General features: G+C 39.5%; 2 protein-coding genes across 2 annotated transcripts; both read right to left on the reverse strand.

Moving 5' to 3' along the window:
- Positions 1–9,476: 9,476 nt before the first annotated feature.
- On the reverse strand, positions 9,477–13,631 carry LOC113017642 (Fc receptor-like protein 5; the record flags this gene model as incomplete). Its single annotated transcript, XM_026160784.1, has 9 exons — positions 9,477–9,599; positions 9,726–9,791; positions 9,889–9,939; positions 10,098–10,166; positions 10,289–10,405; positions 10,610–10,858; positions 11,113–11,370; positions 11,871–12,170; positions 13,514–13,631. Coding segments are annotated over 9 exons (1,305 nt in total), but the record flags the coding sequence as incomplete, so codon positions are not given.
- Positions 13,632–14,090: 459 nt separating this feature from the next.
- LOC113017654 (leukocyte immunoglobulin-like receptor subfamily B member 1) lies at positions 14,091–17,540 on the reverse strand. The gene is made up of 4 exons (XM_026160789.1): positions 17,302–17,540; positions 14,449–14,715; positions 14,233–14,256; positions 14,091–14,107 (listed from the first exon to the last, which is right to left on the reverse strand). The coding sequence occupies exons 1-4, from the start codon at positions 17,426–17,428 to the stop codon at positions 14,091–14,093; spliced, it is 435 nt and encodes a 144-aa protein (XP_026016574.1). The 5' UTR covers positions 17,429–17,540.
- Between the last annotated feature and the right edge of the window lie 1,972 nt (positions 17,541–19,512).

Genomic DNA, 19,512 nt, shown 5'->3' on the forward strand with positions numbered 1-19,512 from the left:
CACAGACTAGACTCAGGGAACACAGCAGGATGGGAAACAAGCTTGAAGAATAACTGAAAAGATAACTATACACACAGAATATGAATGAAAACATAAACTAAGAAAAATTTTAATATTAGAACAACTAAAAACTGAAAAACTACAACAAACCAAGTGAAACAGAGAACATCAAACAATCGCTGAGAGTCCAAAACTGAAATGCTTGGTCCAAAATCCAGGATCATGACAGATACAGATCGATACTGTTCAGATTTTATAAACAGGAAGAAAAGAAAAAAGAGCAAAATCTTACCTTCAGCATTTCCATAGAAGAGTGTGCTGAGCCCTGAAATCAAGATTGAAACATCATCCAACTCTTTGAAAAATGTGCATTTTCAGTTGATGTTCATCCTCAAATCAGTTTCTGAGCTCATAAAGTATAGACTTTAAATGTAAAACAGCAGTGTATCCCACACAGTGTTAAAACAAGCCAAGTCAGCACCAATCACATTCTTAGACAAACCTTTTCACCTCCTCGTGATATTTAAATAGTTTCTTTAATCAGTAACATGCAAACAGAGAAAGTCAGTGATGTACTTACAGAATAACTCCAGCACGCAGAGCAAAGAGCGCCTCATCCTCACATCCAGCTCTGCTGCTTTAACTGTTTTACTTTGTACTAAAAATTAAGCAGAAGAAAGAGATGTTGTTATTTATATAGATACGAGTGTAACTTCTTCTTCTGACTCTTTCTGCTTCCTTCCTTTTCACACTGAGCTCAAACAGCAGTTGTAGCTTCGACTGCAGCAGTTCCTGTATATTCAGAACAGATCAGCTTGCTTCTTGTGTGGTTCCATTTTTGTTTTCTATTCAAACCTGTTCTGTTACTAAACTCAAAGTTGTTCTGACTTGAAGGAAGTGAACCTCAACCCTTCTGATTATTAGAAGATTCTAGCTGCTCTGCCTCCTCAGCTACAGCCATCCTAATGGCTCCAGCACTGTTACATTAATTAAAGTTTATTTATTTTTAAAGTTGATGTTTAACTTTGGTTTTAAGTCCTGTAGCAGCAGTAACTTGAGTGAATGATGCATACTGAGCATTATACAAAGCACAGCAACAAGCATGCATTGCTTTATTGTGTTAAACAGTTTTATTTGACTGAACTTCCTGTTCCCCGTTTACACATAAAGAGGTGTAATAGCTGCCACATACTCACTAGAGCAGTGAGCAGACAGTAAATTCACTTTGGCCATGTCCACACTAAGGCTACGTCCACACTAGCCTGGATAAATTTAAAAACGGCGTTTTTGTCTGAAAACGCTCCGCGTCCACACTATTGTTTTCATGCGTTTTCACTGAGTTGTTCATCTACATTGAAACGGCCAAAAACACTTACGTTCCAGTACTGCGCATGCGTGAAAAGCAAGACATTTCTGTCTCCCACTTATTTACTTTCCAGCTCTTTGAAACGCCGCGGCAAACTGAGGCCCAGCACAGAGGAAAAGCACAGAGTTTTTTAAATGGACTAACAATGAGGTGGAGTTGTTGCTGCGAGTAACACAAAAGTACAAAGTTGCAAGAGCAAGTGAGAATTAAAGAATTTGAATAAAAGCTACCACACTGCGTCGTGAAAACGACATTTTTAAATGTATCCGCTTTGGAGAGCGTTTTCAAAAAGCTCAGCTGACCTTGACTGAAAACGCCGTCAAGGATGCTCTCCTGGATGGGGATGGAACACAAAAACAACTTTTTCTCTCACTTTTGGCCTTCCGTCCACACTGAGACGGCCTTTTCAATCAAGGAAAATTGAAAACGCTCTCCAAAGTGGATAAATTTGAAACACGCAGTTTTCGCGGCACAGTGTGGTCGGCGTAAACTGAGACTTTTTAAAACGATGAATGTTAGTCCATTTTGGCGCGACCTTTCAAAGAGCCAGAAAGTAAATAAATAGCAGACAGAAATAACAACAGGTCGAAGTGTAGACATAGCCTCTGATACCAAAAGTAGTTCACTTCAAGGTCAGATGAACGATGCCAATGAGGACGCCAATCTTCACATTTTGGACAGAAGAGACAGATCGTTTGAAACAGGACATCTATGTCACTGTGAACGACCATCTTTGAACAGAGAGGATGGCTTATGACACCAACCATCTGCCACCTACAATCTAGTTTTGAGATCCCTTCCCATATGCCCAGGCACATCTTGCATTAGGTGACGATAGCTCACATGAAATTGTGAGGCAAGGTCACACAATTTTATGGTTTACCCAAAACCTCTGGCGATAGTGATCCACGCCTTTTTTCACAACTTGAGTCACATGATTAATAGTGGGCCAACGACCCTGTTAAGCAACAACCTGCATTAGGGTGTAAATACCCGGGACTCCACCATTTGGTTTTAGAATTTAAGAAGCTGGAACAGCTGAATTCAGTGATCTGGATGTGAGTGAATACTTTTGGCCATATATAATATCACACTGTGAAACTTAAAAAAAATAATCTGAATGCACATCTTGTACAAACTAAAATATACTTGGTAACTAAATACATGTGTCCATCCATTCGCTTCCACTTATCCTTTTCAGGGTCGCTGGGGGTACTGGAGCCTATCCCAGGTGGGGAACACCCTGAACAGGTCACCAGTCTGTTGCAGGGGTAACACACAGACAGACAACCAGTCGCACATTCACAATCTAAATGGGCAATTTAGATTTTTCAATCAACCTATCCCCACAGAACGCATGTCTTTAGACTGTGGGAGGAAGCCGGAGAACCGGGAGAGCCCACGCAAACATGGGGAAAACATGCAAACTCCACACAGAAAGACCCCGGCCTGATGGTGGAATTGAAGTCAGGATCTTCTTACTGTGAGGCAACAGTGCTAACCACCGTGCTGCCATATGCCCACATACATGACATACATAGACATACATAACATATTACATATTTAGCAAGATGCTTTTAACATACGTAACTGAGAGAGGAAAGAGGAAGTGGATAATCAATAAAAATTCATTCCTACAAGAGATGACAACCAGCAAAGACAAAAAACTGAGTTTTTAAAACTTTGCATCTTGCTCTCTCTGCTGCCAGCTGTCAGAGATAAAACATGTTTTCTGGAAGGCAACACACATATTTAGCTTAAATTGTTCTTCCTCATTTTAATTCTGCAGCAGAAGAAAAAGATAGTTAAGTCATCATTGTGTTACTGAAGCGAGCTCGGCAGCTCAGTGCTGACTCACAGTGACAGATATAACACCTCTGTGAAAGCCAGCAGGCAAACATTATTTTACCCACATTGTATCGAACAAACAGAGAATCTCTCTCAGCTCTGCCACACATGCTTCACACCACTGATGCTGACAAACATGTTATTTTCATACATGTTTTACAAATAAACTACTGTATTCTGAGTTACCACCTTGTCGGCTCTAGTAATTCCCAACGTGTGGGCCAGGGCCCCCTCGTGGGCCATGAAGGTAACACAGGTGGGCTGAAGTTCAGTTTGAAAATACAAGTATCACAAGTTTGGTGAAACAGAGCTGATTCCACTTCAAATATTGTGCTTCTAGGACCAGAAGAGAAAACAGAATAGAACAGGAAAGTTTTATCATCTAAAGTTTAAAATGAGACAAACTTCACACTGGTCCAGCCTTCAAAAGTTCAGTCAGAGCAAATATTCATGAAACATTTTTTTAATGAACTTCATGATGATTAGAACCCAACCAAGCCCAGGAACCACATACGCCTCTACGTAGTTGGCAGCAATGGATACTGATCAATGGCAGAGTTCCCAAAGAATGTCAACAGGGTGGAACTCACAGAGCAGGCAGATGGAGCAGCACAGGTGGAACATGAAAGGGTTTTTTTTACACATTTCCCTGTTTCAAAAAACCATCATTATTTCCACACTGTGGGAAATGGGCACATGGACAGCAGGAACTGTCATGGTCCCTGTGCCTCACCAGCTGATACGTATTACGGCAACATGTGTTTTTGTTGTTTTGCTCTTTCTGTCTCTCCTACTGGAGGGAGTGCACATTACAGGCTCCCGCCCCTGGCCCACGCACCTGCCATTTCCACACCTGCTGCCTATCTTCGTAATCCCGAGTCCTACTTAAATAGGCAGCACTGTGCTACTCGTCGCTGGATCGTTGTGCTATCAGCGTCAGTTGCTCAGTAGGCTGAAATCTGAATCTGTGAGTTGTTTCCATCAGTTCATCTCTTACTGAAGATTTTTTGTGCAGCTCTTTCCCGTACCTTTCCCTTCCCTGGTCTGCGCCTGAGTCCGTTAACTAATCGTGACAACAACGTTTAAATCCCTGGAATACGAGACAGCTTTTTAGCCTGGTTGACACATGTGACGTGTTGTAATGTTACCAGATACATCTTTCTTCAGTCAAGGCCAGAGGAAATAGTTCTGAATATAATTGTAAGCCTTATGAACACCCAAATGCTCTGATTGTGGGATGTCTTCAAAACTTTGTGATGAAATCTACTTGGCACAACCACGGTAAGCTGTATCAGAAAGAAAATAAAGCAAAACAAAATAAATAAATAAATATTGGTTTTTTTTAAGTACTTAGATGAGGAAGCCAGTTTTTTTGGTTGCTAATTCACTGTGAGAAATGTCTAGAAGCAAGTCAGGTGTAGATACAGCCCTATTCTCTGGTCCACCTCACTCGACTTGAGCTTTAAGTGCCTCCCTTGTGTAATGACACATGGTGGGTTGACTTCAAGAATACATGAAGCTGATGCATCATTACCCCAGAGCTAAACAGGTAACAGCTGACAGCAAAAAATCAGCACCAGACTAGTTTTTGCTTTTTGCCACATGTCCATAATGTGAGAATCATCTCACCTTCTGCATCAGCTGAACCTGTGTGATGTTTTGTTATTAGACTAATGTGCTAATCACAGTTTGACCATAATGAACACCAACTTTGAACCTGAGGAGCGCATGTCACCAGGACACCCTAGATTGAAGGATGATCACTTTTGTAATCATATGATCAGATCTGCAGCCCTATGTTCTGGACTCTCAGATGAAGCAAGAAGCTGAGATGATCGCCACCTGGTGGTGTGTTGGATCAGGATTCTGAAGGAGGCTGGGGATCCGACTGCATCGTGTTCTTCTTCTCTATTACTGAGGCAGCTGCACAGAGCTGCTGCTGGCAAGGTTGTTGGTGCCTGTCGTGGTGGTATTCCAGATGGTAGACTTGAGAGGTAAAGACAGCCATCAAGTTGAAGACGTCAAACTCTCAGGCTTTATTAGCTTGTGGCACCTTGGAGGAGGCTAACAGGTACAGGCAGGCCAAGCACACTGCAACCCTGGCTGCAGCTGAAACTAAAACTCAGTTGTGGTAGGAGAGTAAAAAGTTTATAGTACACCTGGAGCACTGTTGATGTCAACCAAGGATATTGTAAGCAGTAGAAGGAATACTTCAAAGATCTGATTGAAAAGCCTTCCATAGAGGATTCAGAGTCTGGGGATGAGTGGGCTCCATTAATAGGAGTGATGGTGGTGATGTAGTGAACTTATTAACAGTTATTAACATTCACAGGGTAGACGTGATACTTTGAGATGAACCTAAAATACCAAAAACCTGGAGCAAAAGTTTTGAAACGCCTGTTTTGTGGTGACAGTTGAAGGCAGCTGTATGAAGGCAGTGTGAGAAATTTATTTTCATGGTTTCACAGCACGTCATTTTTTCCCTTTAGTTTAGTATGTGTCATCACTGCAGTGACACCATTTTTAATCTGCTGTCACACACTGTCATCCATACTTAAATGTACCAGAGAAATTATTACTGTTATTCGGGTACAGGGAGCAAAATATAAACATGTGTCATGCACACAGAGAACAAAGTGAAATTCCCACTGTGACCTTTGTGTGAATTCCCTGTTAATTCTCTGCTATGAGCTGATAACATAAAACAGCACATCTGTAACACAGAAGACTTCAGGCTGAAACCACAGGCTGCATTTCCTCTTTTCTAGGTGGTCACAAACCACGAGGCCTTTCAGTGGATAAAAAAAGCCTCTGAGAGGATAGAAAGTAACCACCAACAGTCATTTACACACATGTAGGTGTAAAAAAGAGATACAGAAGACTAGAGCAGCTTAAAGGGGTGGCAGTAAAGGCATACAGAGCAGTAGTAATAAAATTCTATTTATTTACAGTAAATTCCTGTATTTTAAAGCCAACTTAAAGATAAACTCTTCCTAAATAAAACAATAAAAACAAGCCAGACAATGAAAAATAAAATCACACAGAGCAAACTAGCAGTGCAAGAGAATACTCTGCATATGGTGACAACGGCCTTAAATAAATCGCAATAATATGGTAAAGATATACTCTGTCGTCTATCAGTTGTATATCACCTGTTACTGGGTCTGGCTCCTCCTCCAGGTCTGACACTGGTTCCAAAGAAACAGCTCCACGGCCTCCTGCCACGACTTCCTTTATGTCCTCTTTGCTCTAAGTTTAAGTTCACCTCATTGCGTTCAGAGGATGAGGTTAGGAAGTAACAAAACTACTTTTCAAAATAAAAGCATACAAAAAGCAGCATATGCTACAGATGTGTACTAACTAACACAGAGTGTGATACTAAAATCATTTCCACCAAGTGACAAAAGCACTGAAGGCTGCTCAGAAGAATAATTCATCCTCTTTCACTTTTAAGGCTCATCACACTTTTTTTTATAGACACAGAAAACTGTGTGTATTGTATTTATTTATTGCAACATGACATGGCAAATAATAGACTCTGAAGTCAAAGTCTTCAACTTTTATCTTCTAATATTTAACATCCAGCCAAGCAGATGAAGTCATAATAAAATGACTCCCTCTGTTGGCAACCAACTCCAAACACAACCCAGTGATTATATTTTGTACTAAAGTACTACACAAAACGTCCTTAAATGATGACTTAATGTATTTTTGATAATGAATACTTGCAATAAATAACTTAAAATATTGTAGTAACACATCAGGTAGCAAACAAACTGAACACAGAAGGACTAAATGAGCAAATCACAAATCAACAATCAGGAAAACAGCTGCTTATGAATTTCCCACGGTGCTCTTTGAATTCCTTGTTTCCTCTGCTGTGTGAAGTTTGCTGAAAACATTAAACATAACACCTGCTGAACAAAAGATTTGTGGCTCAACCCACAGGCACAGCCAGAAATCATGAGAGTTTTCAGTTTCCTCTGATAAAAAGGCGAACCAGCAGAATAGACAGTTTGCTACACCACGTGTAAGGACGACAGACCCGCTCAGAAGAACAAAGAGGTTGTTCTCTATCGTCATGTTTCCAGTTTTAAAATGCACCCATCAAAAAATATACACAATTCTTGTTTTATGACTTCAGACTAAGGCTGCCACAAATGCCAATTTTGATAGTTGACTAATCAGATCATGCATCCATTGGATGTAAAACGTGCAGCTTATTGCACCAGCAGCATCTGCTCTTATATATAACTATCATTAGCTTACAGCTTTAAGTGTTTAAGATATGTGCTAACTAAAAATAAAGACTAGATGATAGTTTATTAAACTTTAATGAAATTTGCAGATTGTCTCAGTAAAGTTTAATAATAAACTCAGCCGTCTGCTTGTTATCTAAAATATAACAGGACACTGGAGTAAATTCTACCATCTCACACTTTTTAATCAGTTTTGTGTGACGTTTATTCAGCTGTGTAATAACTATAACTTTAATCTCAGCCAAAATGATTTACTCAGGAACAAATAAAACACTGAGAAAAGCCAAAAAAATAAATTTTTAAAATCATCTAAGTGACTTATATCATGTTTAACCTGAGTAGCCAAAGACCGCGGGGATCTGAAAACGATGTGCCGGGTAGTTCAATGTTCTTTGCCGGCTCTTGTGAGCCTTGAAACCCCGGCTAGCTATCGAGCTGGTGGGTAACAAAAAGGAGCACTTTTGCCAATATGTGATGTCTTGATAAACAGAGTAGATATTTTGAAGTGCACACAGCTACATTCTCGCCTGAAAATATCTTAAAAGTTTATTTTGTGACCCAGAAAGCGTAATAAGAGTAATATTAAAACTAAGTAGGTACCGACATTCTTGGAAACTGGAATTGGCTGGGCCGCGCTATGAATTTTGGGATATTATTATTAATAATAATAATAATAACTGTCAAGATGTGACACTCTGTCCTCCTTCACTTAATAGACTCATCACACTGTGATGTAGAGAAGAGATGACTTCAAATGTTCTGTTAGCAAGATGTCAGATAGCAATGAAGTGAAAACAGAATAACTTAATGAACATATAAATAATGATAAAACAGCTGGTTACAGTGTGAGAAACAAACTCTTCACAGCTTCTCTTGACAACTAAATGCTGAATATTTTTCTAAAGGAGAGTTTTCATCAGTTCTCACAGTGTGGTATTTTTTCCCCAGTAGATCATATAAAAATGTGCAGTCCACACAGAGAACAAGTGCAGTGCTACAGGGGCACACCTGACACTTTTTATCCCTTCAACTAAGGAAATACTTTATATTCATATTTGACAATGTCAGCATGTAGTTGTCAAGACAACACCACTGTGCTGTTATTGTCTGTATTTCTTGTTGCCTCTTTGCTAAAACAAGTCATTTACTGAACACAACATTTTTCTCTTCAACCACAGGCTGCATTTCCTCTTTACTGGAGCTCAGCCAGAAATCATGAGTCATTTTCAACTGATTAATAAACAGCATATTGCAGACAGCTAGAAACACATTTGTATACACATATAAGCATCACAGGTCACTCAGAGGAAAAAGAAGTGTTGTGTGATATTATTTTGAAGAAAATGTTGCATTTTTAAAAGCACCACAATTATTTGACCACACGTCAAACTGTACACAACATCAGGAGGAGTTCATGGAGGAAACTCCACACAGAATCACCTCCACCTGCATTCAAGTCTCGTAAGTTAGTAAAAAGGCTGCTGAGCATAACCTCAGAGCAGTTGTTACTTCCCATTATGTTGATAACTTTAGTTCATGTTGGAGGGTTGTAAAGTGTTTTAAATGACAATCAGTGCCTTTAAATAAAAGCTCTCTTTCAGTGGATTATTGCACAACACTGAACAGCTGTAACATGTACTCTCAGTCTGACACACAACAACAACACACTTTATTTATATCACACTTTTATTAACAAAGTTACAAAGTGCTTCACAGAAAAACATTTATAATATAATAAAAATAAAAGAGAAGTTAAAAACTAACAGCTCTACAGTAATTTAAAGTCTATTAAATTTTTTTTTATCTAATGAGAGAGAATCAAGCGAAACACACTGAGTGATTCTTTCTGAAGGAAATATAAACTCAGACTATCAGGATCATTGCTTTGAACTCAAAATCTTTTCCTTTTTTTTTTAAGAGACTTTAAGAGAATTGTTAAAAAGATTTTTTTTAAAAACTGATCTACAGTACATTAAAGTCCATTAAAATTATTATCTAATGGGAGAGAAAACAAAAGCAAAACGGAGAAAAACAGCTAAAGAGCTGCTGTTAAGATTTTAGAGCTGTGGCTGAATTTGGATTGACATCATTGTAGTCAGAGCTCTCCTCTGGGTCACCACTTTGCCCTGTTGAGGTGATCAAATGAAAGCATTTCAAACACTCTCTGCTTTGTCCACAAATGCATTTATTATCAGAGAGAATAATTACCAATGTATATTTTGCATTTCAAATCTCACATTTTGTGCACTCACTTGTCTTGTTAATGACTTCGAGCTGAATCACAGATGTGACATTGGTGTAATCACCTTCTGCTGGACCTGAAATAAGAATCTGATTGACTTTCATGTTAAACACAGTTACTGTATCATCATCCAGCTTCCACAAGCTCTGTATTAATGAAAGTGTAAACTTTACCATTTTCAGTGTTTTCACATCTTCTGACTGCCTCATAGACACAACGATCACCTGCAGGTCAGAGAAAATCAGTCACCTCATGTCTGTGATACTAATTTAAACACAAATATTCTTGCAGATGACATTTATATGAAAAGCTGCAGCAAATGTAATAAGTACAGTCTTGTTGCAAATAGCATCAGAATATTTCAATCACATTAAAAACTAACCATGAAGAAGAGAGGAGTACACTTCCTGCTGATTTTCATCCTCATCGAGCGTCTGCTCATTAGCAGCACCTGTATTAAAAATGTTTGATGTTTGTTTTCACATGGTTATGTCTTTTAGATTAGTGTAACCCATTTCCACTTTATTTGTAATCTCTGTGTTCAAAATATATAAAAAGAACAAAAGCTCTCACATTTGGACCGTCTGCAGCAAAACAACAGGAATGGAAGGAAAATAAATATGAATCCAAGAATTAATCTAAAGATCATCAGAAGAGAAAATTTAGAGCTCTCAGGTGTGGACACAGCTACTGTAAAGAAGAAAGTCGAATTTTTAATAAATTATTTAGCCCAGTAAAATAAGATGAAATAAATTGACAAAGTACTTCAAGAAAAAAATTAAAACATGCAGGCTCCAACATTTGTGATGAAACAAGCTAAATCCTTTTGCAGTACACGAATATAATAAATATAATAAATCACAGAAAAATTAAAAATCTTTTGATCTTGCTCACCTTTAACTGACATCCAGCTCTGTGCTGACTCTCTTCCTGAGTACTGACACTTGTAGAAACCTTCATCAGACTTTGACACTGCAGAGATCTTCAGCTCCCCTCGGGGATCATTTTGAATACGTTTGTCATTGTGATAGAAAAACACATTGGAAAGTATTTTTTGTGTTCTCAAACTGCAGCTCAGACTAACTGAAGCTCCCTCAGTCACAGGATGAACAGGACTCACCAGGATAGGACCATTACCATCATCTGTGACACAATCACACACAATTGTTTCAGTCACATCAGCTGCTGCACACTTTTAGAAAAAGCTGACAAACAATAATAAGAACAGATTGTACAAATGTTTTTCATCATGAAGATCTGATCTTGTGTATTTAAAAACTGCTGTATGTGTTTTATTTTTCCCACATGAAATGACTTCACATACAGCAAAGGTGGGACAAAAGTTCATGTGACGTCTAAATCATTAACAACCAAGAAGTAAATGTATAATAACATACTCTGTACAGTGATGTTGACTGCACTGCTGAACTCTCCTGATCCAGACTCACACCAGTACACTGCAGTATCTGACTTTGATGTGTGGATGTTACATGTGGATCCAGTCATTCTCCTACAGTCAGAGAGTCGGCCGTCCTCAGAGAACTTCCTCACTCTCCACTCAGTGAAGTTTCCCTCACAGGTCAGTGAGACAGAGTCAGAGGTAAAGTGTTGCACTCTGTCAGGACTCACTGTGAGAGACGCTGCTGAATGAACATCTGGAAACAACATGCAGTGAAGACACAAAGCTCACAGATGTTAGGATTTTTTTTTTTTTTTTTTTTTAATGGCAACGATTACCTATCTCCTTATCTGTCAGGGTTTTCCTCATCTTTGTCAGAGCCGTTAACTAGTTAGCATTCTCTCTTGATCTTTTCTTTTTAAAATTTTGTATTTTTGGCTGTTTTATCTGTACATGCACTTTTATCTAAGTGAAAATAATTTCAATTAATAAACACAAAGCTTCTTACTTTTTTTGATAGTGACAGTGTAGAGAGACAGGAAAGCAGGGAGAGTGAAATGGGAAGACAAGCAGCAAAGGGACACAGGTCGGACTGCTGCCTAGCCATACGGCATATAGGGTCGCCTACTTATTTCACTGAGCTAAACATTAAACAAGTTTTAAATAAAGACTTTAATCACAATCAGAAATGAAAAGATTCAATTCTCCTTTGGAGGTAAACAACAGCTGCACTGGTTACAATAGAATCAAGCTGACCTGCAGACCAGACAAACTTTGGTCGACTGTGATCAGTGTGATACTCTGGGTCTCCTCTTCCAGCTCTGCACACATATCCTGCTGTATGTGTCTGTCCATGAATGATGTAGGAGTCCTGTGCAGTCCCACTGCCATCAGGTAGCAGCTCATAACTGGAGGATTTCTCTGATAGATTTCGAACAGCTTTATACCAGTAGAAGCTCCATCCTGCAGACGGATGTTTAACCTCACAGTTCAGAGTTACTGAGGCTCCAGGACTCAGCCATGATGGAGACACAGTGAGGACAGGACGGGGTTCATCTGATCAACAAAGATTTTCTCTCAATGTTTCGTCTCTTAACTCTGAATTCAATGTCACTAAAATGTTGACTCACAAATATTTATGATGAACTTTAAGAGTGAGACTATCTAAACATGTCAAATATCTCAACATGTACTAATAAAAACACATTTTTACAAACCGTTTCTATTTCCAGGTTAAATGAACTATGACTCTACTTACTGTCAGAAACTGTCAGTGTGACTGAATCACTCCACTCTGTTGTTTTATGCTGTGAACTTTTCATTCTGCCCTTACAGCGATAGTTTCCACTGTTGGATGATGAAGCAGATCTAATCCTGTGTTCATTTTGATTTGGAGCTTTTATCATGCTGTTTGTTTCCCACTCATAATCCCACTCAGTGTCTCCTCCATGGATCTCACATCTGACAGTGATCGTCTCTCCTCTGTATATCTCAGACCAGTTTGGATACAGAGTCACAACAGGTCTGATTGGGACTGTATTCAGGAAATGAACAAGTGAATGAGAAAAGGGGTCAATTTCCATCAGATACTTTTCATCAGGTAGTGATTTGGGGTTCATTAACTTTGAACTCACCAGTTTTCCCAATCCTGACTGACTGGCTGTCCTTTGTGTAGTAAACTGGGTTTCCTCTTCCTCCTCTGCACCTGTAGAGTCCTTCGTGCGAGACACTGATTTGTCCATTTGAGTGGAAAACTGCATCTTGTGTGGTCAGGGCTTCAGAGGATTTCTCATCTCTGTACCAGTAGTATTTCCATCCAGATGATGATGATGATGGGTTCACAGAGCAGGTCAGGGTCACACTGCCCCCTACTGGAACAGCTGTGTTATCAGCTCTCAGTTTGGCCTTTGGTTTATCTGCAGTTCAGTTTAGAAAAAGAACAAAAGTCAATGACTGAATCAAACCAGTTGAAATAACTTGGTGGAAATATGTCAATAATAAATATCACATAACTTTAATGGTGAAGCTACAACAAACTGTACAACTATCACACAAACACAACACTAATCTTTCATATTTAATTTGCTGCATTTCTAAGTTAAAAACACACATGAGGAACAATCAGTGGATTTAATGTTTCTTAGTGGATGTGGTGGAGCAGCTGAGACAGATTCAGCATTTGTTCTGCATTTCATCTTTCATGTATTAGAGCTGCACAGCAGAGAAGTTACTCTCATATGTTTTGTTCTCTTCACTGTGAATAAAAAGCTGCTGTTCAGGTTTTTGTTGTTGGAATAAAAACTAAACATTTTACTGACCAACATGAAAGACAGTTATAAAGCTGTAAGAAAGAAGAAGTGCTTTTTCCTTATTTAGATACTCTGGATGAAAGATCTTACATGATACAGTCAGTGTGATGATATCACTCCACTCTGAGAAGAAATAGTCCCTTCTGCCCCGGCAGCTGTATCCTCCACTGTCAGACTCAGTAGCTCTGATGATTCTGTATTCATTGGATGTTGGAGGTGTGTTTAACTTGGCTGCTCTCCATTCATACGTCCACTGAGCTCCTTCACCTCCCTGAATCTCACATCTGACAGTGACTGTCTCACCGCTGTATATCTGAGTCCAGGATGGCTGCAGGGTCACAGTGGGCTTACTGGGAACTGTTCACAGAAAAATATCCAGTTAGAGACAAATAAAAACATGAAGATAAAAAAATAAGACGGAATAAATTCTTCTATTTGTCAGGAGTTGTCTCTCATATCAGGTTTAATAAACTCACAGTTGTTGAATAAAATTGTTAGCACAGAACACAAAATAACATCTCTCAGTTTGGCAGAAATAAAATTATTAAACTCACGAGTTTCTCCAACTGTGACGTCACTGCTGTCCTCTGTGTAGTAAACTGGATCTCCTCTCCCTCCTCTGCAGTGGTACAGACCTCCTTGTGAGACATGAATAACTGTTTTTCCTTCATTTCCTCTCATGAGCTGAGCTTTAGAAGAGACTGAATCACGTCTGAACCAGTCAAACTTCCAGCCAGCAGAGCCCTCCACAGAGCAGCTCAGTGTCACACTGCCCCCTGCTGGTATGACTGAACTTTGTGCTATCAGTGTGGCTCTGGGTTTACTTGCTGTTGCTGTTGAAGATACAGGAAAAAAAATACATCATATTATGATTTAGTTCAGGGAAAATAACAATAACAAAATTAATTAATTAATAACAAAATAAATATTCAAACTTCAAATATCAGTTCAGTTTTGAATGAACACCAAAGAGTAGTAGACAGATGTAAACATGAAATGTCAGCATGAATCATGGTCCAACTCACATGAAACTGTCAGTCTGATTGCATCACTCCATCCTGTTAAGAGATAGTCACTGCTACCCCGACATCTGTAGTCTCCACTGTGGGACACTGAAACTCTGCTGATCCTGTATTCACTGGATGTTGGAGGGCTGTTTGTGTTGGGTGCTGTCCATTCATATTTCCACACCTTTCCTTCACCTCCCTGAATCTCACATCTGAGAGTGATTGTGTCACCAGTGAATATCTGAGACCAGCTGTGCTGCAGTTTCACTGTGATCCTGTTACGAACTGAGAAAAACAAAGACATCACTGTTTCCAGCAGCAGCGTATTATCATAATTATTTGAATGATTAGTGTTAGAATTAATTTCAGTGTGCAGACAACGTGTTGGTTGCAATGATAAAAAGTCAGCGTAATGAGGTTTACTCTGTCCTTTCAGGCAAATTCTTGCATTGATGTAAACGAGGTTCTGATGATGCAAATGTTAATAATAATTCAGTTTCAAACCTAACAGCCCCGGGTCAGTGTCTGAGTTTTACTGGCCCATGAATATTTATTTTGGCCTGCAAAAAACCTTTATATTTATAATTTTAAATATTACAGCATTTGTATTAATATTTTGTATTACTTTATTTTAAATTGGAAAAATAATGTAATGAAAGCCTTGGAATAAATATGGTCATGGTACACCCCACGCCCCCCTTTAGACTCCTCCCTTCTTGTTGCAGTTATCACTGGTATAAAATGTTGGAGAGCTGCTGTGAGCTTTCTGTAAGCTGCCTGATTTAAACATGACACCAGGCAAGTTAACAGTTCATCTGCATATTTTAATGTGACTTCTGCATCTTTAATGCAGATTCTTTTTTTCCTGTGTAAAACAAACAGCCGTGGATGGAGCAGCTAAAAAGTTCACTTTTCCTCAAGTCAGAGTTCATTGATCAGGTGATGAAGGAGGTTTGATGAAGGACTTCTGAGCTTTTTCCCAGGAAAGGTTTTAATGGTGAAGACAGGGACAGCGCTCCTGTTTTACACACTAGAAACACATTTTCTTTCACTCAGCTTGAGCTCACCGTCTCTGTAACAGCTCCACCTCTTTGCTCCATCTGTGCAGACTGACTGCATGTTAAACTGTGTCAGCATCATCATCACTGCTGCTGTTTTTTATGATTGTTTTTGTTGGAAAACTGGGTCTGCATGCGTTCAGTGTTGTCATATTTGTTATCAACAGGCGTGCTTCTTAATATGTTTCTATTGCAGGTCTATTTATAGATGCAAATGTGGGTGAAACACTCGAGTTCACATGGTGACGACTGAACGCTACAGAGCTGTTTGTTAAACGAAGCATCAAAGCAAAAAACTGAAAGATTTTTTATAATCGTTTTATGAGAATTACTCGATGAACAGTTGCAGCCGTAGTGCTCGAGTACTTTGACATTTTGATAAGCTGTAGTTGACTGTGTGTTGGTTTCTCTGTGAGCTGATTGGAAATGTCAAAGCAAAATGACTTCTATAAAAACATGTCAACGTCAAAGTTTAAACTATATTAAATTTTAAATCTTAAAGAAAGCAGATTTGGCAACCTGAAATGAATGTGCTGTTGTCACAGCCCTGGCTCTGGTGACCCACTGTTTGTTTTTTGGTTTAAGTTATATTCTTTGAATTATTGTTTTCTGGGATTATTCGTATTTATAGTTTCTGGTTTCCTGTTCTGTTCTTTGCCTTTCGCTGTGTTCTTGCTGTCATGTCTCTAGTGAAGGTTTTGTTCTGTATCCTTGTTTTCCTTTTGTCTCCATGTGTTAAATGCTTGTCTTGTTTCTCTGTCTCTACGTCTTCCCTGTGTTTCATGTCTCAGTGTCTATTCTGCATCTTTATGAATGTCATGCTACATGTTTTTGGGTTTTTTTGATAGCCCGTCCTGTGTGCAGTGTGTCTAGTTTTGCTTTCCACTTGCCTCATTATCTCTAATTATTCCCAGCTGTGCTTCCTTCCTGTTTCTCACTCCCTCATTACTGCCAGTGTATTTAAGATCAGTGTTTTCCTCTGTTTCTTGCTGGTTTGTGTGTCTGTTATCCACCTGTCTTTCTGCATTCCAGGCTCCCTGTTCCATATCTCAGGTCTTTATGGGTCATGTACTGGGTTTATGTCCCGGGTTTTTTGTTTCTTTGTATGGGGTGGCTGTAGCTCAGATGGCAGAGAAGGTCAGTCACTAACCAGAAGGTCGGTGGTTCGATCCCAGGCTGGCTGCATGCCAAATATCAAGATACTAACCCCGTGTTTGCCTACTGGTGGTGGTCAGAGGGCCCGGTGGCGCCAGTGTCCGGCAGCCTCGCCTCTGTCAGTGCGCCCCAGGGTGGCTGTGGCTACAAAGTAGCTTGCTATTGCCAGTGTGTGAATGGGTGAATGACTGAATGTCGTGTAAAGCGCTTTGGGGTCCTTAGGGACTGAGTAAAGTGCTATACACATGCAGGCCATTTTGTATGATTTTTAGTTTTCCCAGTTTAGGCATTTCTTTTGTCCCGGCACTGCTTCTGTTTGTATCTCACGACTGTAAATACAGCTCTCTCCCAATAAGTCATTTTCAGTGCCTGCTCTTCGGTCCTTTCTCTCACCTTCCACACTACTGCTGTTGCAGCCTTGAGAGTTATATAAAATTTCCTGTTCAGATCAATAACATCATTATCATCGCTGATTACTCTGCAGGACACTTGATTGGTTTTCAGTAACAGAGATTTTTAAGTATTTTATTTTAAAAATAATTATTTTGCATTAAAAATCTGCAATCATGATAATAATAAGACGGAACTATCTCATAATGAGTCTGGATTTTAAACTTTAGACTTTATTTTTTACTCTAAATGGGGTGCTTAAACTCACGAGTTTCTTTAAGTGTGACGACACTGCTGTCCTCTGTGTAGTAAACTGGATCTCCTCTCCCTCCTCTGCAGTGGTACAGACCTCCTTGTGAGACACTAATAACTCTGTTTGCTTCATTTCCTCTCATGAGCTGAGCTTTAGAAGAGACCGAATCACGTCTGAACCAGTCAAACTTCCAGCCAGCAGAGCCCTCCACAGAGCAGCTCAGTGTCACACTGCCCCCTGCTGGTATGACTGAACTTTGTGCTGTCAGTGTGGCTCTGGGTTTACTTGCTGTTGAAGTTACAGGAAAACATACATCATGTTATCATTTACTTCGGGGAAAATAACAATAACAAAATGAATTAATTAACAACAGAATAAATATTCAAACTTCAAATACCAGTTCAGTTTTGAATGAACACCAAAGAGTAGTAGACAGATGTAAACATGAAATGTCAGCATGAATCATGGTCCAACTCACATGAAACTGTCAGTCTGAAGGCATCACTCCATCCTGTTAAGAGATAGTCACTGCTACCCCGACATCTGTAGTCTCCACTGTGGGACACTGAAACTCTGCTGATCCTGTATTCACTGGATGTTGGAGGGCTGTTTGTGTTGGGTGCTGTCCATTCATATTTCCACACCTTTCCTTCACCTCCCTGAATCTCACATCTGAGAGTGATTGTCTCACCAGTGAATATCTGAGACCAGCTGGGATGCAGTTTCACAGCAGCCAAAACTGTTCAACAAACAAATATTGTTAAAAAAAGAAACAACAACAACAAAACAGGGAACAAAAAAAAGATAATACAAAAAGTTGTTTCCAGCAGCAGGTTTTATCATAATTATGTGAATAAATGCTGATCTGTCTTTAAAAATACCTCAAATACAACAAAAACAATAATAATAATAATAACAGAATTTTTTTTTTTTAGTTCAAGTGAAATGTTCAAACTCACCAGTTTTCTGAACCGTGACTGAGTCACTTTCTGTAATGATGATATTTTTCCCTTCAGCCCTGCAGGTGTACGTGCCTCCTTCAGACACAGAGATCGTTCTGCCTGATTCACCAGTTATTATGGACTTTACTTCAGATGACGTTTGTCTGAACCACTCATATTTTAAGTCAGCAGAGTCCTTCACATCACAGGTCAGTGTCACACTGCCCCCTGCTGGTATAGTTGTACTGTCTGCTGTTAGTACGGGCTTGTCATGTACTGCAAGTCGGACATACGACAAACCAAGAAAATTAATGTCAATGCATGTTTGAGGAGAATGACGGAAAAAAAAAAAAGGGGGAAATTTATTTAATGGCTTTTTCGGCCATATATTTTTTCAACCAACATTCATCAGTCCAGTAAGTAACAATAGGCGATAAATACACACAGGTGACTTTTTGATGGGCTGAGCAATTAATCATGCACGGACTGATTTGTGCATTTAGAACACAGAAGAAGTCTAAACATGGAGGAACTAGTTGCCAAAAAAATACAAAGTGGCTGCTGCATTTGGGCACTCTGACGAGAGTGCATTTGCTTGCAGCTGGAAGAAGATGCTGTTAAAACAGCCCTGTTAGTTTTTTCTCCTGTTGACTGCTTCTCTTAGCTTTAACCAACATTATTAGCAAACTTACTCATGGGCAGATAAATAAATCGCTCTTGTAAAAACGACCAGTGTCAGCCTCAGCCTGTCGTCGATGGTCGATAAATACTCGCCCAACCTTAGTGTCAGGGTTCTGTGTGCGCGCAGGCGGAGATGAGGATCCAAACGCAGGACTCAGACACTAACGTGAAACTCAAAAACCTCAGCTTTATTGCTGGTACGAAAACAAAACATGAAGTGACCACAGAAACCGGAGAACAGGAACACACAGGCATAATCTGAGGGTACGACGCGACACCGAGCATGGGAAAACACAGGGCTTAAATACACAGGGTAGTAATGAGGGAATGGGCCAGAGAAGGGAGACACAGCTGGGGGAGATCAGGGCTAACGAGACGGGGGAGCTAAGCTGCACACACTAACATAAGACAAAGACTTTCACAATAAGACAGGAAACAAGATGCAGACATGACACTGAGAGACAGACTAGACACTGAACAGAAACTGCAATACACATGAGAACCCAAAACCTAAGAACTGATCCCTCACCAAGAATAACAGAAACAGATCCATAATGATAATAATAAACAAAGCACCAGAACATCAGAAAACAATCCATAATGC

The sequence above is a fragment of the Astatotilapia calliptera genome, unplaced genomic scaffold (assembly GCF_900246225.1).
Source record: "Astatotilapia calliptera unplaced genomic scaffold, fAstCal1.2 U_scaffold_17, whole genome shotgun sequence".
Lineage (NCBI taxonomy): Eukaryota > Metazoa > Chordata > Actinopteri > Cichliformes > Cichlidae > Astatotilapia > Astatotilapia calliptera.